At 40.0% G+C, this 27,518-nt stretch overlaps 1 protein-coding gene across 1 annotated transcript in view; it reads right to left on the bottom strand.

The window, feature by feature from the left end:
• AKAP6 (A-kinase anchoring protein 6) overlaps window positions 1-27,518 on the bottom strand; it is a 399,793-nt gene that overhangs the window by 221,675 nt on the left and 150,600 nt on the right. The window contains exon 5 of the mRNA XM_067534299.1: window positions 23,266-25,068. Coding sequence (XP_067390400.1) covers window positions 23,266-25,068 — 1,803 coding nt within the window. The remainder of the gene's footprint in view (window positions 1-23,265; window positions 25,069-27,518) is intronic.

Genomic DNA, 27,518 nt, shown 5'->3' on the forward strand with positions numbered 1-27,518 from the left:
CACTGGGCTAAAGGTTATAAGGGGGCTGGGGGGAAGGGGCATTCCTCTAGCCCTTTAAAAATGTCTAGAAAAATTTTTTCGGGTCCAATGAAACAATTCAACCCAAAACAGATTTTTTTATTTGCCAAAAGTTGTAAGTTTTAACAAAAAGATTTCAGAACTACCACCAAACTGGGCTCTACCCTCTGGGCCTCAGAGAAAGAATACTACAAACCACATTACTGATTGCTTGTCACATTTTAGTGTTGTTATCTTTGAAACACAAGGTGATTTGATACACACAGACAGACTAAAGGTGCTCTCTTGTACAGGTTTCATGTATTTTACTAATAGAGTGATCTATTACATCCCCCTATAGCGGAGTACTATGTTTTAGCAGAATTTTTCAAAAATATATTCCAAGATTTCAAGCATGTGATGCCTATACTCGCTAGTACAAAAGGCAGCTGTCAATAGTGACTATGCTTGTTCCTCAAAATGTTTGTATTTTTCAATATTTACTATTTCATATTTATATTTGGAAGCCCTCCAATACTGGCCTTTTAGATGTTGAATACATTTTCTCTGTGCTATGAAACATGCCATATCTAATATGCCTGTATTTACCACATGGGGAGATACAACCCAAGACAGATATATGACCTGAATAATTTTTAGTGTGGGGTAGGAAATGTTTGAAGGGTGTTTTGCGCCTGAATAAATATATATACAATATCATGCAAAGCTATGATGAGCCAGAATCTTTTTCGTTTAAAATAAGATAAATATTCAAACAACAATTTCATTGTGGACATTAAAATCCCTACTAAAAATAAATGGGTCGGTGGCTGGCACTGAGGAGAGAGGTAAAGGAAAGAAGCTTGATGAGAGAACGGGGAGATCTAACCCTGGCTACATCCCTGTCATAGAGAAATATTTTCTGCTACAAAACACAAATCACAATAATCCTACCATTTTTCAAACGATGGCTATAAAATTTTATTGAAACCATTCAAAGAACACATCTGTAGAAACTGAAAATAATTTAAAAAACTAAAAGCCTGACACTGAAAATGACTGTCAGAGGATAGATAACATTGTCCAGCTCCTGAATCTCAATAGCTGGGTAAACACCACCATCTAGAGGCCTAACCGAGCATTGCCAGTTCTACAAAATCTTAAGGAGGGAGCCCAATGCTGAATTATAAGCATCTAAAATGGATTTCTAAATCTTACATCTGAACATTCAAATACACGCCTATTTTATGCAAATAAATGATAAGGAACACCAAAATGCAGATTTGGATGTCCCACATCCTAATCCAGCCCTCAATTTTATATGATTTGTCATTTGAGATCTGATAAAAATAAAAGGAAAACCCATATAGTTAAACACATTACAATGGAAATGAAGACAATACATGTGAGCCTAGACAGAAGATTTCTTCTTTTTCATATTTTATAAGTGTTTATCTCAAATTAAATTCAATATTGTGTCCGGGCACCATAATCCCTACTTCATTTGTCACAAATTAATGATCAAAACATTTTTTTCAAAATTTTCTCGCAGGTGTCTAGGGTCTATGGCTCGAATGTATTTATTTTAATAGCCTGATGCTAGTGGGCAAAGAGACACCTTTATCATCCCCATGGAAGCCTCATGACTCATGTCTGCCTGGTAGGCAGCTCCAGTGGAAATTGAAACCTATGCAAATACAGTCAACTGGATCCGGTCTGGTTCTAAAGACTAGACTACCACCCTGCTTTTGAAGCTGAACTTCTGTGTCTCTTCAGAAAGACAAGGTGTGTGAGGTAATATCTTTTATTTGACCAACTTATGTTGGTGAGAAAGATAAGCTTTCAAGCTTACACAGAGCTCTCCTTCAGGTCTTGTCTTTGGCATTATTTCTTGCTACACACCAGTTTTAAAATCAAAATCAGTATTTTCAAAATAATATGCTGCTCCTTTATCACTTTAAGCACTGACAAACATCTGGGTCTGTTAGGGCGCGCAAGATTTTGTAACGCGAAATCAGTTTAGCTTGACAAGAGCAAGGCCCTGAAGGCAATTCTAAGCTTCAAAAGCAAATATAACAAGAGTTAGGCCTCCCAGGAGCCAGGCCCAGAAACTGTCCTCTGAAAGGCCGGGAAAGTCCCCGAGATGAAAATATAAATCTGCTGATGCTTGGTCAGTGGAATAATCGCTGTTTTAGCAATAAAGTTAAGTAGTATCAGCATTAAGACTAACCCTTTTGAAGTAAACAACTAACGTCACCTTATTCCAAGAAGTCCCTAATTAACCACCAATAGACTAAAGGAACATAAGATAAGGCCCAATCCCTGTACGGATGGAGATATACATCACCTACCCCAGCGATAGCAAAAGAGTATAAGAAGGCTTGGTAGCCCCCTCCTCCCGAGACTCTCCGTGGATCCGTGGAAGTGCTAGCGAATGCCTCGGGCAGGACGGTTCCCTGGTCGCCACTCGCTTATCAGAACGAAACATGGGTCTCCTCGTTCTTGCATTGGTAAGCGCCTTCCTTCCCGCTTAGGTAGGACTAGACGTGCTTGTAAGCCCTTTTGGTCTACCTCTCCTAGATTGATGGGCCCCCAGAAGTATATCGCAGTGGGTGTCCTCTTGGTGGGCTTCTTCTTTGCTTTATGGTTTGCTAAGTGTTGCTGCTGTTCAGCCAACGATAACAACAACAATAATAACAATTGTGGGCATTTTCCCCTGGTGTAAGATGCATATATCTACCTGCATATTGTTACTCTATATCTTTTACGTGGATAGTAGCCTCCTCATACTCTTTCTGGTATGGGCAATAGTGCTAGAGATTCTGTGGCACTACTGCAATGTGGATGAGGCTGCCCAGGGATAAAATGCCCATTCCTATGTGTCATAAATTACTTGTTGCTCTTATGGTTGATTGTGCCTGTATTTTACTCCTTGTATTGGGACTTGTGCTGGAACTTCTGTTGTACTATTGCAGAAGGTTTCCGGTAACCTCTCTTTTTCACTACCTCACTTAATAAATAAGCTAATTTTGAACTATTTTCTCTGATTGCTCCGTCCCGCCACCGAGATATAATAACGAACACTACAGTGTCTTACTTCTTCCTTCAGATAAGCAATAGGCATTGCTACTTTAGGGTTAGAGTGTGCTTTTATGCACAGGTTTGAGCAAAGGGTGGTTCATAAACTTAGCACCAGCTCAGGAGTTACCCTGGGAGACACTCCAAGTCACAGCCTAGACCTTACTGAAGATGTTATTACCATTCCATTGACTGGCTAACAGAAGTTCCCTAAAAATAACGAATCATCCTATTTAAAGTGATGACTATCTAATGAATGTTGAAGATGCACAGTAAAAGATACAAAAGGGGCTATCTTCATGCAGTTTGTTTTGGATATTTCCTAAAATACACATATACTTTAAGAAATGTTTCTGACAAAATTGGGTCTAGGAAGTTGTAATTCGGTGAAAGATATGACTCTTGATAAAATATGTATTCTGCAGCCCTGGAAAAATGTAACGCTACCCAGTCAGAAAATGAAATATAGAACCAATTACACCAGGCAAAAGAATGGAATTTAGTGTGCAATCATGAATCCAGACTCAGGACTGATCAATGAAACAAATAAATATTATAGGAAAGCAAAATATACACAATAATATTTTGCCATGATTTCTTTTCCTTCAGCTCATACATCTAACAAATGGCTTAACATTTCTAACAATACTACTTTTTACCACTCTCTCTCTTTTCTATTTGTAGTTTACATTTTTCTTTTTCTACACGGCTTCCTTAGATACTAAGATAGAAAGACAGAGCCTCGCCTGGTGTAAATCAACTTCAGTTGCTTCAGTGGAGCAAGACTGACCTATAATAGCTATGTATCTAATCCAGACCCTAGGATGCCAATAATTAAACTATGATACGATATATCACAACATTTTGGAATCTGAAAATCCAAAATTACCTGCATTATAGCAAATTTAAAAAGCAACATAAACAGGAACTCCCCAGGAGAGAGAAAAAAAGAGACCAGGAGAGAATTTCAGTGTAAATGGATCTCTCTCTTTGAGACCAGCTGAATCAGTTCTGTGATGTGACTGCTCTGTATTGTCCTGGTAAAATAGACACTGATTTTATTCCAAAACCCTGGCCCCCTACATGACATAGAGTAACACTGTTACTATGCTATGCTATGTTGAGAAAAGTCAAATGCTATATAGTACATATCTGGTAGCAGCCTCCATAACTAAGGTTGCAAAGCAGTTTCCAAGATAACCTTCTGTTTATACTCACTGATACATTTCTGAAATATGCACCTATTGGGCTTTTCACCTGGTTATAGGTTGTGGGACTGTGAAAAACTACGTACATTTTCCTTTGTTTAAAGAAACACAAGGTTTTATACACACTTTTTTGAACAAAGCTACAGAAAAAGTGTTTAAAATTTAAAACTTGGCATGGACATAGTCTTCTCCGGGGTCTAGTGCTATTTGATCTGAGTGGATAAAAATTCAAAATAAGACAGTTGTAAGTACTGAAAAAAATCTAACTACGTTAGCAGAGCCTAGTTAACAGTATTGTCAACCCCAACAGTTCAAAAACCTCAAAATCATGAGATTAGACTAAAATCCTGGAACTTCTTTTTCAAGAACTGATCTTTTTCCATGTTCCGTAATGCCTCTGCCCACCTCAAGAGAGAATGTGTAACAACAAGAAGTCGAAAAGTGAAATTGTGTAAAGAAAAAGGCAGGCCCTGCCTTTGCCACCCCCTGGTCCCTCCTCTCACTGCTTAAAGTCTTTCCTGACACCCTTTGCACCTGCTTCCCAACTCCCCACCACTGCTGAGAGCCCTGCCAGTTGCACCTGCTCCCTGACCCTCCTCCCCCACATCTGGCTCCTCTTGGCAGGTTCCTGCAGTCCTTCAGGTTGCCCCTAAACAGACTCCAGCAGCTGACCAGCCCCAGAAACTGCCTGCCCCCACATCTCCAGTCTACAGGAGGCTGGCCTGGGCTTGGACCTCCGTTAACTCCCCCTTCCTGGATTATGGGAGATGGGCTGAAGCTGTTCCTATCAATCCCAGAGGTGGGAGAGTGCTCTTCTGTGCTGTCTGCTCCAGTGCTTTGCCCTGCTCAGAGCACCTCCATACTGCAGGCACTAGCTGCCTCTACCTGCAGCTCACATGGTACAACAGAGGAAACCACAGTCCAGATCAGGGAACTACAGTCAGATCAGGGAACACTCCCTAGCTGCCTGTAGCGTTTGTGGAATTGAAAGCAGCCCCCAACATCGTGATCATCACAATAACATCACAAATGTCTGTATCGCTGTAATAAAGCTCTAGTCCATTGTGACATACATTTCCCCTGGCTCACAAGGGCTGCAGCTCAGATAAGTCACACGAGATTGTAAATATCTGACTGACAGACTACAAAATCCTCCCCCAAAAAGTGCCTTTACATCCAGGACAGGAGAAAATTGCCTATTAAGCTACTTATTTAACAGGAACAGAAAATGATACATGTCCCAGTCAACTGAGCTACACTTGCTACTGGAAGCTTACCTTTTTTAATGTCTTGATTTTATTTCAAGTGTGAAATGTTAATGTTATAGTATACCATTTGTTCTTTTTTTGTCTGATACTCAATAATTTAAGCATTTTAATGGTCTCACTTACACTTTGAAATCCCCTTCAGGAAATTAAATGGAGTGAGAAAAGGACAAGCTCCCATCTTTGCTGCAGCTTTTATTTCACTAAACCCTGTTTCTGCTAGACGATGTTTATAACTAAAATGGGCCCAAACATTAAAGTCTGATCTGGGCCTTTGGTTTTAGCTGGCTTCTAACAGGCAGCGAGTTTACGGTTACATTAGAAAAAGAATGACTTTTTAAAAATGAAAGCTTTGGATTTGTACACTATTGAAAAATTCCACATAACTTTTAGAGACACACTATAAACTAGCCTGTTTCTGGGTTTTGTTTGTTTGTTTGTTTTTTCCTGTTCAGGATGTTCAGGGAGGGTACTGGCCCTCTTGAACCTGAATTTGGCTGTGCATGTTTCAGAGAGACACTTGTAATGTTGCAAAACATACACCATAAAATAATACAGGATGCAATGAAGCAGGTTAACATTGATGTGGAAACCCTAATGTATGCCGTTCCTGGGCCAAATTCTGCTCTTACAAAACCACACAGAATTACTAGGGTTGCATGTGCAGCTGGAAGCAGTATTTAACCCCCTGGCTTCTTGAAATTTTAAGCAGTGTAATGTTAACATTGCTCAACAATTTATTATTATTATTATTTGCATTTAATATGCATGAATTATTATGGATTGCATCACATACCTTAATAGAATATTTTTGGATGCAACTTTTATAAAGACACAAAATCTTTGGAGTGACTAGAACCAACATTTGAAAAAAGATGCTCCATTTAGGTCCCAGATATATATGCATGTACTAAAAATGCTAAGATAGTCTATTTACCTATAGATAAAACTGTCAAGTTTTAAGGGTGACCATCATACTAGTTTTACAGAGACACAGAACCTGCCCTTCATACCACAAATCTCAGCGTAGGAGCACAAGAGAGCAGTGCTTGTTAAATCACTACACTAGATCTCCCCCATCTCCCTTTTATTTTTATCCATAAAAGAATTGGTTATGAAGCTGTGTTCTAAAAAATGAATGTTCAATTTTGTTGCAAGCAGAGAATGTTGTAAAGTTTGCTCCCAATTTACAAAAAAGACTGAGCTCTCCAAGGGGCTACATACTGGGATGAGCTGGTTCTAAGGGCTCTTCTATCACAGAATGCATTAAGAATACCCTTTGTCCAACCACAAAAGGACTTGCATATTAGTCTCAAGAGGGACTCAGTCCTGCTCACTGGACTTTATTTTCAAAAGGATAAAAGTGCACTTTTTTTACAGGGAAAGGTAAGTCAAAGGAATCCAGGTATGCACGAAGATGAGACCGTACAAACAGTCATAGTCAGTTTAATTGGAGTTAGACCCAGGGGCAACAGTACAGTCATCAGCAGTACAGATTACAGAACTCCCCAAGGAGCCTAATGCCACTAAGGAAAAAAATTCCTCTGTAGTGTCCTCCAGACTTTCTGATGGCAAATCAGTCCACTGACCTCATAGGAACATAGGATTGACCAAGCATAACATCAACAGAATTTTTCTATCCTTTTCATAACAGTAATATTTAATACAGGATATGATAACTCAAGCCAATTAGAAATAAAGCAAAGTAATGAAATCCGGCTAAAATGAATGGATGGAGTGACTAAAATATTTATTTCCCTATATCATATTTGGGATTCATAACACAGTGTGTCTAACACCCAAGTACATGCTACTTTTTAAAAGGCAGCTTTCAGAAGTTTTTAAAAAGTGTCATGCCTACAGTGTATGTTCAGCCAATAAGAGTCAGATCCAGGAGTGTAAAATGCTTCTAATACAGGCCTTGTATACATTAGACTGTTTCTTTTAATATTTCCCACTATTGCTACTACTGCTGCAGGATTGCTGTGCAGCTAGCAACAGTGGCCTAGCACTAGCACAGAGAGGGCATAGGCAGCTGTTCTGAATGGGCTTAAAAGACAGTGGTTAAAATACTGGCAACTTATCCACATTAGTTTACTACTTGTTACCAACAGTGGGGCTCCAATGGTGGTAGCATTAGTCAAAAATTGCAGACACAGACTATGCATTTCATGGATTTAGGGAGATGTCAGTTGATATTTTGTTATAGCATTTTGCTGGTGGAGTTCTGTTTAAGGCCAGAACTTCATCTTCCGCTGAGTATTTCAGTTTAAACTCAATTGTTATTTTTCTAACTGGCCTCTCAAATGCTGTCTGTAATTGCTACAAACACATATAAAAACATTTTTAAAATTGCCTCTAATGTTAGGTCAAAGATTTCATAATCGGACACACAAGTGTTTATTTATATGGTTAAAAAACAGAATTTGGTAAAACGAACTATTCAAGTCTTACAAACTCTGAGGACTTCCCCTGGTTTTAGCTTCCCTGGAATGCATTTCAGCTATGCAAAATGACTGAGGATTAAGAGAATGTGCAAAGCATGAAGATAAACGTCATGGCAGGCACCTGCAGACCTGCTTCAACTTCTCAGATGGATTTAATCATAGCAGGGACACTCTTGCTGGGGTTGAAGGATTGGGATGACTTAGCAAAATTCTTTCAGATCTAGAAAAATGACACAGATCATCTCATTTCTAGTTTCTGATCTGAAATTCAAGCTTCTTATTATTTCCAAACCAATTCTCACAACCATAATTTTTAACAGGTCATGAGGTCTGTATGTCCAACAATCAATGAACAGTGCTGGATTTTCCCAGTCACTTTTCCATTTTCTAGCCCGTCCATGGCATGAATGGCAAAATGGATATTTAAAAACATTCAGTGTCCACGACAGGAACAAAAGGCAGCTTTTATTTTCCTCTGTCACTGAAAATCACTGGCCAGCACTTTTAAGATGACAGCACTGTAAGCATAGAGGTATCTCTCTCTCTCATATGCAGACAACATCAGCGCTCAATGTCCAGATTCCATAACTAGAGAATGGCCTCTGTATTAAAGGAGGCTTGGCATTGTAGACCACCCTCCAGATGTCAAGTTGGGCACTCTTCCACCATGAGTAATAGTCTACAATGTTGCTCCAAAGTCATAGAATGGGGAGGAAACCAGGCCAAGCTGGTGCATGCTTGTGGCAACTGTAGCCTGTTGAGTTTGGCATAGGATATGTAATCAAGTAGACAAGGAGGCAGTTACAGCAATGGACTCCTGAATTTACTCAGTGTGTTAGACTCTCTTTCCACCCATGCATCCATTCTGTAAGGACATAATTTTTGGCTCCCTGGTGATGCTGATAATCCGTGCAGTGTAAAGGGCTAATAGCACTCTTGTCCAAGAGTGTGAGCTGCCACAGCAAAGAGGAGATCAACCATAGTATCATGCCCTGGACCACGGAGAGGATTCCTCCCCTGAATATGATCACACTTTTAAGTTGGCACAGCGTGTTGTTCCCTGTCTGAGAATGGGGCATCATTCAATCAGAGACATAACAGGTTGGTTTCATCTGTCACAGCTCTCCAAGCAGACTTGAGGGCATCTCATGAAAGTTTGATGGAGCTATGTATGGCTAGCACATACAGACTGGATGTTGGTGTATAGTTCAAACAGCCACTAATAATACAAGTGGTCAAATTCAGTTCCGTATTGACAAGCTAAGTGTGCTAGCTGCACCCCCAGACCACAGAACCATATTCATCTGGAGCAAACACCAGTGCTAATGCCGATGTACAGAAGACTGAAGGGTCTGCTCCCTCGGAGGTTCCTGGTATTTTTCATATCAAGGTGGTATGGGAAGAGAACGTCATTTTCAAGTGTTCCAGGTAAGGCCAGTGTGTCAGGCTATGATCAAATTTTACTCCCAAGTAATTGACAGCTGGTCAGAATGGCAATGGCTATCCTTCGACATGGATCAAGATGGGCTGATCGGCAAGACGACTGTTAAGATGGAAGGTAATTGTCCCTGTTTCAGCTGCGATTCCCTTTCTATCCTATGGCAGTTATTTTCCAAGATCAGCAATACAGCGTTAGCAGCATACACATACTTCTCAACCTGTGTTTCCAGGAGGTCATATAAGGGGCAAATCTACTGACATCACATGGCACCTACCATCAATTGCAAAGAGCTAAAGTAGACAAAATCAAAAAATCGGAGCTCAAGTCCTCTTCACAAAATGTGAAAGACAAAATCAAACACAGCCTGAATGAGTTATCCTTCAGTGGGTCAACTCTCAAAGTGCTGCACCTCAGTATCGAGGGAATCTCAGCAGCCAAGAGTGACATCCTCCTCCAGTTGGCTGTAAAGCACAAAGCACACTTAATCTTGCTTCAGGAAACATCCCCACGCCTGACACTCAACTATCCATTCCAGGCATCGCTGTTATGTCTCACCTCCATCACAGGCAACACAGGATATAGCATAGTTGTAACTTCCACAGAAGTACTTAAACCAAGATAAATCTCGTTTAATTAAACATGAATAGGACAGGCAGCACAGCAGCACCTGAATCCATGTTAAGGATTGGACTGCTGCCAATTACTCTTGCCTACTAGCAGAAATAAGGTCAAAGAGAGGAGACTATAGCTGCATACTGAGGATCTTGCTCAAGCTTGTCTCTGCAGCTAGGCTTATTCTCCACACACTCCACTCCTTTCCTTACCCTGAGCTCTTGAGAATAAAGGAGCAGGTGCCTAAACTCTAAAGACTTGCTTCTACTCAGTGTGAAAGTCTATCCTAGTGCTTACATTTATTTGAACCCACCTGAGGTCTCTATTTACACTTGTACTGGAGCGCAACAATCTTGTAAACTAAAGGTCTAAATGGGGAGACTTGTGTCAGCAGCAGAGTTGCAGTGGGACAAGAGCATGGGCTGGAATGACAGAATAGCCCAGTCAGTCTCTCCCTCCACCTTGAAAAATTAGTGCCATAGAGAGACTGGAGAAACAGTCCAGAGGTCAAACCGGTTCCTAGTTGTAAAAAAAAAAAAAAAAAAATGGACGTTACTTTGGGGCACCATTTTTCTCATATTTTCTCATTTCAGATGAGGGGAAGATTACTATTTATTGTTGATCCATCAACTCTTCATCTTAAATTTGCTTTTCTACCTGTAATTGTGTGATCATTTAGTTAGGTTATCATAACACTTTGCACCTATCTAGCACCTTTCCTTCAAGGATTTCAAAGCATTATTAACATCTGACTTTTGTTTACGTTTCACATTAGACCACAATACTGGATCACTTGCGGCAGGGTGGGAGTACTATTCATGTTGTTACCACCACTGACCTGTTCATTCTGCATTTCTGGTTTGTGCTCTTCATTGTTTCTGAGGCATAGTGGGAAGATGGCCATGAATAAAGATACTGAATGGGAAGACACGAGAAGACTCAAGAGCAGGAGCTCACATAGGATTTACAGGACACCAGAAATAAATAATAGGAAGAATCAGGGCAGGAAGTAAAGAACAGGAAATGACAAAGGAAAAGAGATATGGCAAGGGGGAGGGAAACAGTGAAAGAAGGAGAAGGCACAAGGAAAAGGACAAGGTGGGTCTCGGTTCTTTTTTAGCTTGATAAAAACCAGTACCCAATCTAGAATGAAAGGAAATATAAGGTGGGACTGGGATAGTGGTAAGAAGCAGAAACAGTGAATGATGCCTAATAGGTCATTGTGAACACCACAATTAAGGAAATCTTTGGTTAGATATTTGGGAAGAAGAAAAGAGGGCAATTTTGCAGTCTCAGGTGGCTGGATAGTACAGATAAGGATCTAAACTTTTGGATGCTAATCCAAACTAAACCTGAACATTAACCCATTTTAACTTCATCCTGTCCCCACATTTTATCATTTTTGTTTCTCACATTTATCTGAAAATGTCTTTATTTAGAAACAGATTATTGTTGGGTATGTCTCCTGGCTCCTCTGGTTACCTTGAAAATAATTTTTTCTACTGTTGTGCCATTATCCTTCATGCTATTTTTCCTACTGGTGTATCTGACAGGCCTAAGCAACTGCCAAGGAATAATCAAGTGTGCCCAAAATGCTGTACTAGTATGGAACAAGTTTAAATCTCTCTTATGCCACACCTTTTTGCTGCTTTTTGTAGCAAGATGCTATCACTGCAGTTAAACTGTTTGCAGTGGATTGAGTTTACTTTTACAATAAATTTCACAAAATCTATAAGAGTGCAGGTTTTGTTTTGTAAACTTAAGAACAGTAGAACATTTATGCTATTGTTTCTTAACTCAGAAAATAAAGTTCAACATTAATTTTGTTACAATAAAATTAATTGCACAGAACATGTATTACTGGTAGAAGATTTGTTAAAAAGAAATAGCCTTTCCATTAAAGAGTACAGGATTCTGGTTTACAATTTATTTTTGCTATTACATGTTTTGTTCATTTAAACAAATAAGCATACTAAAAATTTGTCAAGCAGCTGCAGTGGTGAGATTTGGCCTCAAGAGGGTGCTATATTCCCATTTCTAAAAGGATTTTGAAATGCAGCGGAAAGAGCTCAGGGGAAAAACAACTTTTGCACTGAATTAGGATGGAAGATGCTTGCTTCTGGGTAATTAGTGACTATCTTGACCTTCTGCTACCTCCTTGACATGAATTATATGAAAACCATGAGTCACAAAAGAAATTGGAACTCTTAATTCAGCATTTCCTACTGAATGGGGCTAATTGGTTAGTAAAGGTTAAGTTTGTCACCTCATAAGAGGAATTTAAATGATTTGACCCATAAACTTGTTTTTCAGGTAAGCTTTCTCTGTTTAAAACTGATAACTGGCAGACTGGTGATAAATAACTCTCTTTCAACAGTTGCAGAAACCACAGTTCTAGCACCACCATCTCTTCTATTCATTCTTTATTACTCTTATAGTCCCTAATGTGGGTGGTTATTTGAAGCTGAAACATAATGCAAAACTCAGGACGTATGAAGTCAAAATGAATCAAAATCAGATATAACGTTCACATAAACACCCTTTGCAACAGTGTGTCAGGATTCTCATGTTACCACACATTGGAGCCCAACAGATAGGTCTTGGATTGGGATGGTTTATGACAGCACCTTGTGTTCCAAAATCTTAAATAAAAAAAAGAAAGCAGCTAAAAATTAAGTTTCTAGGCCTTGTGGTTGGAAAGATAACTTTCCAGTATCTGCCTGAGTCTACAGAGAGCCTGAAATAATACTTCTGAGATCTGGGATCTGGCCCTATTCACCATTACTGGTGTGGTGTCTAATGCTGACAATTTAAATGTCAGCCCTGTTAAATGTTATCGCTGTTGATCAAGTCTGCTGGAAAGATAAGATCAACTAAAGTCTCTGCGCACAAGACCGAAGAGGGCTGAACATATTTTGAAGATTTATGCATCTCAAGTAAGGGGGGGATGGTCTTGGGGCGGGGAGGTCTTAAGAGAGTACTGCTGCTTCCATTCCCACCTCTCCAATTCATCCTCTGCTTGCCAGGAGCTGCATACTAATTAGTGCTGATTCAAGGGAGCAGTTGAGGCTTATTAGACATTCTACTTCTGGGAGAAGGTACAAGGGTCTGGGAGAGAGAAGTCCTGAGAGAAGGAACCACAGAAGCTGAATCGCATGAAGGTTTAAGCCACATTTCATGTATTTTTTATTTTGGAATTAACTTTTTGTTAATGAAACTAGCGATCAGAAGGGGTGACATTTTGACCACAAGAAGTGAATATCTTGTGTTTGGACATGGAAGACTCTACCCATTTACACCCTACAAAACACAACTGAAGTTTCCCTGTTAAATCTTTGTCTAGATTAGGATTTAAAGGTGTACTGTGAGAAGATGATAAACAAATTCTAACACATGGTCTATAAGTCTAGTGTAATCAAAACAGTGTATAATTTAACATACTAAACTGGTTGAGTTAAAGCTTAGGTTCCTCTGTAGGCTTTAACTTGACCAGTTTAGCACACATTACTAGAGTATAACCCGCCTCGTCTATATTAGACTTTTAGATCATGTTGGAACATACAGGCCAACAGCTTCTAACCACACACCTTTAAATCCTAGTCTAGACAAAACAATTCTTTCCTCACAAATCAATCCCCTATAGACCCTTAAACATTTGTATTGCTCTCTCTTCTCTGACTCCTCTACAACTTGTAGACATATTAAGGCAGTATTGTGTTATGAAGGCTGAACAGCCTGGTGCTTAATTTCTTCTAAAGTTGGTAGTGATGTATTATTTAATACATATTTTTAAAAGAGTCTGATGATTGTCAATGCACTGTATCTTTCTGGAATGCCTTGTGATTCCCAGCAGCTATTGCATATATTCATATATTCAGCAGATGTATTTTCTTACTCTTCCAGATGGTTGACAAATGGGAAAGAATCACACTGACTTTGCTGATTCTTGTCTTCACTTCCCTAGTGAGCTGGCCGTAAGAAGATACTGTACTTCCATGATAGACAAAGTCATGAAATCTTTTGTACTCTTCTTCGTCAATCACACCTCTGCCAGTGTAGACAGCACTCTCTCATAACTCCGTGATTGATCTTCTGCATACTGGTACCAAATCCCACTTTGAATGCTTCTGCTTTCATGCTCATAAAGACTCTTTTCATTTCATAGAATCATAGAATCATAGAATCATAGAGTTGGAAGGGACCTCAGGAGGTCATCTAGTCCAACCCCCTGCTCAAAGCAGGACTAACCTCTGCTATATCATCCCAACCAGGGCTTTGTCAAGCCGCAGCTTAAAAACCTCTAAAGATGGAGATTCCACCACCTCCCTAGGTAACCCATTCCAGTGCTTCACCACCCTCCTAGTAAAAAACTTTTTCCTAATGTCCAACCTAGACCTCCCTCCCTGCAACTTGAGACCGTTGCTCCTTGTTCTGTCATCTGCCACCACCGAGAACAGCCTAGCCCCATCCTCCCTAGAACCCCCTTTCAGGTAGTTAAAGGCCGCTATCAAATCCCCCTCATTCTTCTCTTTTGCACACTAAACAAGCCCAGTTCCCTCAGCCTCTCCTCATAAGTCCTGTGCTCCAGCCCCCTAATCATTTTTGTTGCCCTCCGCTGGACCCTCCCCAACTTGTCCACATCCTTTTTGTATTGGGGGGCCCAAAACTGGACACAATATTCTAAATGCGGCCTCACCAATGCCGAATAGAGGGGAATAATCACTTCCCGTGACCTGCTGGCAATGCCCCTCCTAATGCAGCCCAATATGCCATTGGCCTTCTTGCCAGCCAGGGCACACTGCTGACTCATATCCAGCTTTTTATCCACTGTTACCCCCAGGTCCTTTTCTGCAGAGCTGCTGCCCAGCTCGTCGGTCCCCAGTCTATAGCTGTGCATGGGATTCTTTCTTCCTAAGTGGAGGACTCTGCACTTTTCTTTGTTGAACCTCATTAGATTTCTTTTGGCCCAATCCTCCAGTTTGTTTAGGTCACTCTGTATCCTATCCCTACCTTGCAGGGTATCTACCACTCCCCCCAGCTTAGTGTCGTCTGCAAACTTGCTGAGGGTGCAATCTACCCCATCCTCCAGATCATTCATCCAAGTTGGTATCCAGTATGACTATATCATCTGCAAAAATCTAACTCTCTGAGGCTGGTCTACCCTGGTGGCGGCGGTCAACAGGAGATACCAAGCTACGTAATATAATATCTCCTGTTGACGTACTTATGTTGATGTACCAGGGTGTCTTCACAGCACTGCAGTGAGGGGAGACACCTTCCCATAGACGCTGACTTCCGCCTTTCAGGGACATGGACTAATTGAGTCAACCGGAGAGCGCTCTCCCATTGATGCCTGCCACTGCAGCAGTGTAGACATACCCTCAGTTTATCTCTTGCTCAAAACAATAAAAGTTACCTTGGCAGCAGCTGTCACTCTTGTCACAAAATCTGTGATAACGCAGAAGAGAAGAAGGGTAATATGCAATTTTGCCTTACACCAGTAACAATGTTAAAACATTTAGTGCCTTTACTCTGTTCCAACACAGCATGCAGACTCATCATACGAACCTTGTATCAAATTAACAATCTTTGCTGGAATTCGGTATTGTCTCAAGATCTTCCAGAATGCTTCTCTGTGGACACTAACACTTTCGTAAAATTAAGGCTGTTAAAAAACATCTATTCTAAGTCTTTCACAGTAAGTTTTTTTAGGTGAAAATCTGCTCTGAACATGATCTACTGGATTGAAATCCAGCTTGTTCTCCCCTGAGTACTTCATCAATTTTTTCATCCTATTCAGAATGACAGCACAAAACACTTTTCCTGATACCGACAGGAGTGTCTCCCTTCTCCTTTTATCGCAAATAAGATGGGCCTCCTGTCTTTTTATGGACTTTACAGATGACATCTCTTATCCAATCTGTAGGATAGCTCTCCTTTCCTTAAACTATTCTGTACAACCTGCACATGTAGTGCACCATCACTTCCTCCCCAGCTTTTAACATATGAGCATCTATCTCATAGCCAGGTGCTTCACTGCTCTTCACTTGGTTTATAGTCTTAGTTACTTCCTCAAAGGCTATTCAAGTGATTTAGATAGGTCAGCTATTTTTCACGCCTCTCAATGCGCATTATTATGCTGGCTAAGCACAACCTGGAAGTATTCCATCTAGTGGAGACTCTGTCCTTCTTCTTTGGATAAAATCATACCATCTTGATCCTTCACAATACAACCAATCAATTGTTTAGATACTAGAAAAGGCTTTTTAGAATCCCCTCTCTTATACACTGCATCAGGTTCTCTTGCTTTATTTTCCATTAATTCTCTCATCTCTTCTGACTGATGTTTTAACTTCCTTGTCTTTGTCCACATATTCTTGTTGTGGAATAGCTCTTTTACTGCTGTCTCATTCTTGTTGAATTCTCTTCTTTAATTCTTTTCTCTCTTCAACAAGTCTCATGTATTTGGTTGGAGTCATTCTTTTTTCTTAGATTTTTTTCACGCCCGCTATAATCCATACATACCTCTTTGAAAAATTGCCATTTTTTATGTCATCCATCAGTGTCTAACTTTTCAAATCTATTGCTAAGTTGCAGCTTGAAATGTGCTTTCACTGCTGTATCTAATAACTTTCTATTATCACACATATTCTCTTCCTTCTGGGGTGTTACCTTCCTTAGTTTTATTTTGATTGTCCCAATAATAAAAAATAAGAATGCAATGCAATTATCCTTCCAACACTATTGTACACCTGGAAAGCACGGCAGATGGTGAAGGTACATAACAGAAAGCTGAATGCACTCCAACAGTGTTCATTAAAAGAATCTTGGAAATTCATTGGAGAGATTGTGTAACCAACATGGAATTGTTTTGCAGTATGGATCAGGAGACTGCAGACTCAATAATCAGACAAATGGCTACGGTGGTTTGGCCATGCCATCAAGCTATCCTGAGGCAGAAGCACAAGGTATGTCTTAGATTGGATCTGACCTGTCTTGCTCTGGACAGACTGCAATGGGAAAAATGGGTTGTCTCATGTGCCACAAGGCACAGGAAATTCTCAAGCTAAAATATATTATGTAACAGAAGAGTTAGAATTTATGAGATTCAAGGTGACGTCATTTCCAAACACAAAGTGCATTATCTTTCTCCCCACCATTTGAGCATTTTGTTTAAAATAGCTTTCTTGAAGGTCATACTGTGTATGTCTACTCTGAAACGGGAGGTGTAATTTCCATCTCGGATATAGATACCCGTGTTCGCTCTGATTGAGTTAGTTTGCTAAAAATAGAAAGGTAGCCACAGCAGTGTGAGCAGCAGGACAGGCTAGTTGCTCGAGTGCATGCAGAGGGATTTTAGAGGGATTGTATTTGGGGCAGCTAACCCATCCCAATGCTCATACAATGGTTCCCTCAATGTTCAAAATTAGAGATGATTTTCAAAGCAGGACAATATCAAAATCAAAATGACTATATCACAAATTTGTGTCTTGTTACAAGATTTGAAGATACTTTTTCAAATACATTGTAGAAACTAATCAGGCTGCCTGTTCTGTCTGCCTCTTCCTGTCCCTTTCCCATAGTGTGTTTCTTTAATCTTTCAGTCTCCCCCTCAGCCCTTACTGGGGTGCCTCTCTCTCCATTTTCTTCTCATTCTCCCTCAACTCAATCAGTCCATCCATTTTTGTTCCCCATCTTTCATCTACTACCAGGCCCAATCAAGCTTATATCCCCAATCAATTTGTCACCATTCTCAGCCCTATCAGTCCATCCATCTCTTGTCCCTCATCCACCCTCTTCCCCTGATGTCCAATTTTTTGCATCCTCTAAGACCCTCTAATAAGTGATCTGCTTCCCCAGATTAGTCTACTATCAGTCCCCACTCAAGTCCTCAAGGTATCCTGTGCTTCTCTCAGCCCATCAGCAACCCCAGTTCATTCTCCCACCTCCAGTCCTACCAGTACATAACCTGTCTGCTCCCCCCCAGACCTTTCAATCAACTAATTCACTTCACTCCTCTCCTCGCAAACTCCCATTCAAATTCCTACTCCCATCTTTCCTTTTCCCCTCACCTTCCCTAGTTACTTCTCTGGCCTTCAATATACATTCTGCTCCACCAAGCCCATCAGTCCACAGTCTGCCACACAACTCAATCATCATCTGTGATGATCCTCTCCCTAAGCAATCCTCCCATGCAGCATCATCCCCCCAACCTCACCCCAACCGATTGACTAATCACCTCTAGTAAGGTTTACACTGTGTTCCCCTCTCCCTAATACCTACTCCTCCACAAAACTGATCCTGTGGTTTTTCCCCCACAGCCCCTTCTCAGCAAAACTGATGTCATGTCCCTCTTACTCAGATGGGGTATTTACTCTCTGCCCCACTTGAAGATCTCAGGCTCATCAAGGATCTGTGGTTGCGTGGGTTTGGGAGAGGAGCTACCCTGCGAGAGGTGTTCCCCTGCCTAAGTCCTGGCAGAATCAATGGGGCATGTATCCTGCTTTCCAGGAAGTGTCCCTGGGGTGTTCATCACTTAGCATGGGGGCAGCCAGAGCAGCATTCTCCCCTTCTCTCCTTAACATATGGTGAGGCAGCAGGCAATCAATGGATGTCTGCTGAGCAAATGCAGCAGACGAACCACAAAACAGTTGCAGCTCAAGGGAAGTTCACTAGTTCTTATATCAACTGGAACATGGGGTCTACACATACAAGCTTCTTACATCCAGGGGAACTGGGACAGTAGGCAGACTGGCTGAGCATTAAGGACCTATACTTGGGAAACTGAACTGGTATGTTTTCAGTTGCATAACCCAGAAATGGTACCAGAAACAGGTGAACCTCTTCGCAAATCTCTCCAACAGGAAAGATTCAGCATTTTGCGCCAGACACACAAGCCTGCAAAACAGCTATATTTTCATTCAAGTGGAGAGAGCTGTATGTGTATGTCTTGCAACGGTGCCCCCCGTCTCCCAAAAAAATCAGAAAAGATGAGACGATCAGTGACCGTTCCATGGTACTCTCATTTAGTATGAATGACAGTTTTAGAATCCTGAGAAATCTGATTACTGCTGAGTAGAGGCTGTTAGAAAAAACTGATAAAAATTGTGATTTTTAAAAAATATTGTACTAATTTTTCAAAATTTGGAAATATCTCACGTATCTAAACATTTTGACCAGCTCTATTGCTGATCAATATTTTTTAAAACTCCAACAAAAATTTGTTTTAAAAAAATTTCTACATTAAAGAAAATGTAACCAGTTCTTTTGAAGACCTCATCCATCAACATCCTCTATTTTTCCCACACTTTCTGAAGCCACAAAGTAAATGCTGAACCATTGCAAATGTGGAATTGTATTGAATTTAAAGTGCATCCCTGAAAAGCATAACTTTAGTTTTAACTCTGAAAAGTGACACTCCAAAATGTCATCTTCTTAGCCCACACAGATAGGACAGCGTGAGCTGGATTAAAAAAGGCCAGCTTCAAAATCCTTTTACTTGTAAATAAGCACATTTAACATGAAAGTCCTTCAGGGAGAAAACTCAATAATGCAATTTTTGAGAAGTCAGTTTTCAGTGTACAGCCACAATAAAAGGAATGTAGGGCATTTTGTACAATTAATTTTCATACTGAATTTAAAAAAAATTATTTCTAAATGTATTTGGAACCGATGCAGAAATTCCAGTGCACAACAAAACTCAGGAGCCTCATGCTGCAGACATCAGAGAGCCCAGACACAGAATTTCAGCTCAATGTGCCACAGAGGGCACAGCTAATAGCAAGCCTTGGTACAACAATTGACCTTATGTTGGATGCTAGAGATATGGGCGAGGCATATAAAGAATGTACATGTGGCAAGCGATGATGTGACGAGAGTTTTCCTCATGCACTTCAAATTTGTAATATTCATTATTAATAAACTAAAAATATTGCTGCTGCTCTATTAGCTGGTAATTTGGCCCGTTCGAATCAAGCAGATGTTGTGTGGGAGTGGAAAGAAATATTTACACCATATCAGTATCTGGGCAAAATTTATCTGAATAATTTGGAAGTATGCAGAAACATATTTTCCAGACTTCTGTATACGGAAGGGCTGAATAGCCTTAGCATGACTGGGACACAGAAGAAGGATTCAAATAATTATTGAACATAGATTCAACAAATTCCTTACTGTGAAGCAAGTTCTAGGTTTATACCAGTTCAAAATATCTCCCATTGTAGCTAAATTATGGCTTCTATTCATTTCTAGGCTGCTGTTCAAAAACATGGACTGAATTAATCAAATTTTTACTTTACAACAGCCATAAACAAACAGTATTAGGTTGGGACCCTACACTGGAACACCAATGTGTTCCACCAGTCTTTGGCTGTCTTTAATGAAGCTTTAAATTCAGATTTGATTTCCAGGACAAAAATGGCACACACGGAGGAATTACTCGATTATGGTTGAAATGTGTCAGTAAGACATTTATACCCGCATACTTAAAAGAACCTCCTGTTTTTGGCTCTTTTTGTTCAATCACATTTGCTGTGCAACAAAATGCAGATTAGTGAGCATAAAAATGAAACGGTTCACTTCTGATTATGTGTTTATGTTAGTGAATTGTGAGGTGAGATAAGTGTCAGAAGAAAGAAACTGTTTATGTATTATTGTGGGATAGTATGTAATGTCTGGGGGGGGAGGGAGACATGACTAATGTAAGCCTGGAAAGAGTTATGAGCATCGGAAGGTCTATCTGAGACAATATATGCCCACTAGTTATGCAAGAACTAAGCCTTCTGAACCTTTGCCCTGAAGAGGGGACTTTTGTCTGCTGATCACCTTTACATGAGCCTCTGACTGTATAAAGGAAGGACTCACAGGTTCATGGAAATGCTTGTTCTGAGCTAACAACTGTTATGAACTTGTGATCACAGAAGAAACTCTTGGTGGGTTTTGAAATACTAATCATCTGTCAGAGTCCTTGTTGGAATTCAAGTTCTCTCTGGTAAGCTTATTAGCATGCATGTAGGTTCTGCTATTATTTTTAGTATGTTTTCCCTGTAATGCTTTCACCTTAAGAATAAGTGTGCTTGCTTAGAAAAAGCAGTATGGTAACATACCTATGGGCTTAAGCCCCTCAGGAGAAGGCAAAGCAGGCCTGGGGATTTCACAAGGTAGACAGGGAACTATGCAGCCTGGAAAAAACCCAGTCAGGAGAGAGAGACCACAGAAAGGTGAGGTGATGGCTGAGGAACTAGGAACCTAGAGTGGATGCCTTTGCTGGACTCCAGCAGGGGAATACAGGTGAAATTGCCCTCAACTCTGAGACCGCCAGCAGCTAGAAAGGAAACCCTTTGGACTCCTTCAGATTTGTGTGTTAGAGAGGGAGCATAACATTGGCTTTGGGACAGTAAGGTGGTGATCCATGGGAAAACTTGTTTGCGGCAACAGAAATCATGTTATCTCTGGGCTAAGCTGAGCAGGAACAACACTTGTGAGAAGAAAATCACTGCAAGGGAGACTCAGATAATACACTACAGAATAAAACAGAATGTGTTATTATACGGGCTATGGCAAAAATCAGAAAAAAATAACCCATCTGTGAACCGGAGCCACTGAATTAAAAATCATCAGAGTGCATGAAGTACCACTTCATTCAAGCATCACGGATGTGTGTGCGTGCAATTAACTACAATCAAACTTGCTTTCCTAATATACAGCTTTTTTTGTACTACATCCAAAAGTGGCATGTAAACACATCTGAATCTTAGAAGTGTTAAAAGCTCTATCAACAGGATGATTCTATCTTAAGCATGAAAACATCAACTCAGGTAATTAGTGTTCTTTCGTATTGTTGACCGGATGACTATGACCTACCATATGACTTGTTACTAGAGCTGAGCAAATAATAGATTTTTTAAGTTCAGGGACCAAACAAAAAAACCAACAAAAACTTGAGAAATTCAAACTGAAAATTAAAAAAAAAAAAAAAAAAAAATAGGTGAATCAAAAAAGTTTTTAAAAAATTGTTTTGTATCAAGTAAAACATTTCCAGTTGACTGAAAACAATTTTGGCAGAGTTTTCAATTAATTTTGAGTCAAACTAAATGTTTCAGTTGACTCTATGCACATTTCCTTCCCTTCCTGAGTTTTTCATTTTGATTAGGCAGTTTCAGGCTCTTTTCACTCTATGAGCATTGCTTATGTGTGTTTTAATTGGTCTAATTTGAAATTGAAACACTGTTTTGAATCAAAGAGTTGAAATGAAACATTTCAACACTTTTGAAACTTTTTTCTTCCAACCAAAGCTGTTAGTCAAATTTGACCCGAATTCAGCTAACAGTTTTGGGGCCCAAAAAATGCATTTTTTTGTCAAAAAACAATCAAAACAATTTTTTTTATCCCAGATCTATTCATTACAATGGCCACTGTTGTTTTTTAATTCATAAAAGTTCTAAGTATATCAAAGGTGATTTTACAAAATAGTAAGAAATTTATAATTATAATAATAAAAAACCCCAAACCCGTCATTTATACACTGTCATACTTGTTGCAACACAGTACCTGATATGTCCACCTCTCGCCCCCACCTAACCACCTGGTGCATCAGCAAAACCTTGACCTGACCTTATTAGGCCATTTCCTCACCCCTCCTGAAACTGACCAGGTGACCGAGAGCAGCTGTCTATGTGACCTGTAGCACAGCCACCCTAACGGTCGGCTCATCACCCAGCCAATAGGTTTGTCCTGGTTCAAATATCTCCCTTCCAATCCGGAGCAACCTTGGCTACCTGAAGCCCCTAGTATAAAACCAGGGCATGCCCCAGGCTTCGGTTGAGAGAGCTCACCATCTGCCAGACTGATCATCTGGCCCATCCCTATCTCTCTCGCTCCCGACTGACTCCGAGCGCATATCGAATCGTACAAGCCGTCTTTCTGTGTTTCTGCTGTTCTGGGTGTCATGTTGCAGCTCTTTCTGATGCTGGTAAGACGTTAACCCTTTCTCTCCTCTCTCCCTTTTAGCTTTTGTTTAAAACTTGCTCTAAAAGTAATAGCCGTACCCCCCGCCCTCCAACCGTATAAGTAAAAGGTAATCTAGTTTTTATATTCCTGTTGTTTTAATAAACCCTTAATTTCCAACCGACTCATTATTGTCTCTCGGGGATCATTAACCTGTCGGGTCAATACTACTTGTGAAGAATCGACACAGTTAATATTAGTGTCTACCTTACCTCAATTTTTTCCCATATAGTTTCATAATTGTCTTGGTGTTGTATATCTTGCATCAATTGTTGAATTAAAGCTGATTTGTTTGAGGCAGAGATCTCATTTTTCTCAGAGGCCTCAGTCACCACAGGCTTTCCTGATTTGTCTTCTGTGTATCTTTTAGTGCAAGACACAGGCATACAAAGCTCTTCATCTGAAAGAATGTCACTAAGAGGCCCAGATTCAATGCTGTCACCCGAAGAAGATACTATGTCACTCGAAGAGCTTGGTGAAACTCTACCCAATTTTTTGTGCTTCTTTTTAATCTGATATGTTGGATACATCTCAGAATCGGAGTTCATTTCTGATAGCTCCCAGTCATCAATGTTTTGAATGGTTTCTCCTCTGGGTTTCTGTGGCAGTAGTTTTGTTAAATTTTCTAACTTCAAAGCCAATACTTCAGTCTGTTTGAGGTGCAATGGAAGTGCTAAATATTCATCTGAACCATACCAGGCTTCAACAACTTTACCATTTGTATTATCATGACTTGGTGATGATAGGTAACTCTTCTTGCTCTTATTTCTTGGAAGAACAGGTGATGAGGAGATGATAGGTCCTGAGCCTGTTGAAGATGTACTCTCTTGGCTATGAGTTGGTGAACTAGATTGTTCATTTTTACTTTGGGACTGGCCGTTCAGTTCTCTCTGATTGCAAGAATCTGATGATATAGAAGCAGAATCTGTTTTTGTACACCCCATGGCCTGAGAGTTACAATAAGGAATTCCATTTTGTAGAGCTGAGCTCCCTCTTTTATTCACTTGCTTTGTTGAAGCTGTGTTAGATATATCCACAGGTGTCCTGCATGATGTTACCTTCTCAGGACTATCGTTTGATTTTTTGTGCCTTGGCTTTTCTTTCTGAATGTAACAATTAGACTTACCTAGACTTATGGAACTTTCCTTAAAGTGATTGTTTATTGTGTACTCAAGGCTTCTATCACCTATTTTATGTAAGGAATCATATGACTGACTGACAGCAGATGGACTATTAGTGTAAGATGATTGTAAAGCCAAGCAAAGCTTGGACCTGTCCGGTGGATCTAATAATGAGGGTGTACTTCTACTCATTTCAGTCTTGAAACTTAGAGAGATGTGATTTTTTACATCACTGACTTCCATATCATCTTTAAATACTTCTTCTTTTAGAAACAGACCTCTTTTTGGCAATGTAGGTTGTGTAGGAGAGTCCTCGTTGTAGTTAAAGCAGTCTCTTATTGACCTCTTGGGAGTGGAGTTTTCACAGTGTGGATGCTGTTTGCTTTTTGCACCAAGATGGTGTGATGGATTGTATTCTTGTTTCTCTAAACTGGAAACTGATTTGCTGTCAAGTGATAAGATGCCATCTTCAGTGCAAGATCCTGTACAGAGAGATGTCTTCCCAGAGGGAGAAAACACTGAAAGCTCAGGTGATGTGTTGCTGTCTTTGTTTTCTCCCTTATTCTCTGTTGAAAGAGGTAAATGAGTCTCTTTCACAATAATGGCTTCACTGCACTTGGAAACAATGGAATCAGTTGCTATTGCAAGTAAGCCCACACTTTTGATAAGCTCTGGAAAGTCTTTTTCCATCTCACTGTAGTTCCAAGATTCAAGTGGTTTTGCTTTAGCTTGACTGGAGGTCACGTCACCCAGGGCATCAAGCAAATCCTCACTAGGGCTGTAGTCGGACAGTTCAAATGCAGTAATGCCACAATCCAGGGACAAGTAATTTTGAGAGCACTTGATAGTTAACTGTCCTGAGTCATCCACTTCAGTTAAAGAGTCAAGACGGTCCTGAAACAAAACAAAATAAATGACCTTTTAAAAAGTGGTATCAGTTTTAGTATTTAGCTATTCGTTAGATAAATTCTTATCTACACTAAAGGTCACAAATCCAGTCAGTGGCAATATTTTCTCATATAATATCTAGAAAAGCAGTTGTTACTCAACTGCCACAGAGCATTGTAGGTGCACTGTAGGTGCATTGTAGGTGCACTACATTGTAGGTGAATGAACTGTTCTACAATATTGAGGAATAAGAGCACAGCAGAATGGCCAACTGTTAATGTCTAGTGTAGAAATGTTTAACTCCCACATGATCTCATCCGGCAGAGTACTGCAAATTGTAATTATCCTGAAGAGATACTGCTCACAATTGTCATGGTATGGGTCTGATTGTTATTGTGATTGCAACTAAAAATCAAAGTCTCAGTCATACCCACCCACAAAGAAACCAATGCAAGAGGGAAGAGGGACTTGAAACTTCATGGACCTCATAGAATCTCCCAGTGCTAGTCACCTTGAATAGAAGGGGGGTTTGTGGGGTCCAAGTGGGCAGGGTTTGGAAAGCATCTTGGTCCAAACCTGGTGAATCCTTCATTTCTGAAACCCATGAATACATAGTAGAGCACTGCTCCTCCAAGTTGCTCCACAGGCCTCCTACTGATTGTCAGCATGGGTCTTTCAGAAGCCAACTTGCCATTGGCAGAGTTTGCCCACATTTGCACAGTGGCAGCTGCTGCATGCACCTAACTTCATGCAGCATTAACTCCTGGTGATGTATCCGCTGGGATATTCACTAGGGATATTCACTAGGACAGTACTGTGAACAAAAGCTGGGGCTGTGTCTACAACACCTTTCTTCCACAACCTCGTCACAATCCTCTAAATATCACTACTCCATTCTCAGAAGCTGAGGGAACAATCCCTATTGAGAACTAAGATTTTAAGTGTCGAGACATATTTGGGTATAAAAAATATTTAAGAGGGTTCTGAGACTTATGTGGAGAAGGCAAAAAAAGGAAAGATTTTGGGATCTAGAAGCAGCTTGACATACCAGCAGTCACAGCAAAATTACATTTGGTTTACAGTTTGTTGTCTCCACATTGTCTTATAGCTAATTTAGAGTTCCAGCATCTAGGTAGGAGTCAGTTATCTCCCAATTTCAATGTATATTTCAAATGTGAACATTTGAATAAATACCTCAAAATCATAGGTCCAAATTCTGTTCTCATTTACCCGAATCTACATCGGGTGCAACTCCAGTGAAGTCAACTATTTACATCAAAGATGACAAATCACTCCAGCTAGATAAAATGACAAAAAATAAACTAAAAAACCATAAAAGCAAACATTTTCTCAAGTGCTGGCATTAAAGTGCAAAATACATGTCATCTTGTCTCCACCTCACAGTAAGCGACTTCAGAGAAGCTATCTCCAACAAATAACCCCCAAAGCAGTCAAAACAGCTGCAATCTCAACTGAAAAGTAGGCATGGTTTGCCTCCTGCCTTAAGAACTGCACAATAGTAGTTTTGGAACCCCATAATCATTAAGGGCACAGTGACGCAATCATTAAATTGATAGGTCCGCAACAAATAATGCTTGTGTTAGCAAGAAAAATACATACTATAATAAAATAAATAATAATAATAATAATAATAAACACTTAAAAACCTTTAAATTAAAATGTTCTTTGTAGAAAGTTGGTTTGGAAGATTTTATCTGCAATCTAAATCAGTGGACTTTTCTTAAAATCTTTTATTGCATGCATTCCAGTCATAGGAAGGTCCAATTCAATGTCTGATGAGGAGGTCAAAAAGCAATATTTACAAGTTTAAAATGTATAAAGCAATTTCTGGAAACATACTCAAATCGTTAGGGCAAGAAGTAGGAATCATGCTTGCGTGGCTCCATGCTATCTTTAGTCATCCATTTTATTAAGAAATGTATAATTTTTAATTTAGAAAAACAAACAAACCACTGTAATTTGATCAGCAACAGCAATCTAAGCTCTTAGTGACACATCAAAATCATTCCTAAATGGGATATCATGAACCTGGAAATCCCATTCCACTCTGTGAAAACAGTACCTACTATTGTTACGTGCAACTCTTATCATACTGACAGCAATCACAAATGATTTATTCTTCTCTATTCTCTTACTTACTTGTCTTATGGATTTGACACCACTTTAGGTGTGGTAGGATCACTGTTTTGTGGATGGTTAGTTGCACTTCCTGTCTCATTATGGAAGTACTCACTAGGATGGCCGCTGCCTTGGTAGAACTGTCCCTTTAAAAGTCTCTTTCAGCCCGCCCCGCCCAAGTTCACTCTAGGCAAACACAATAAGTGGCTCTAGTGAAATCCAAACTTAAGTAGTAAGATCACAAAGCTGGTTTACTCCAACCAAACCCTTGGTGGGTCTATTTACAGCCCTAGATCATCACTCCCTAGGTAGACGGA

This window comes from Emydura macquarii, unplaced genomic scaffold (assembly GCF_026122565.2).
Source record: "Emydura macquarii macquarii isolate MOO-44397 ecotype Brisbane River unplaced genomic scaffold, CSIRO-AGI_Emac_v2 contig_374, whole genome shotgun sequence".
Taxonomy (NCBI): domain Eukaryota; kingdom Metazoa; phylum Chordata; order Testudines; family Chelidae; genus Emydura; species Emydura macquarii.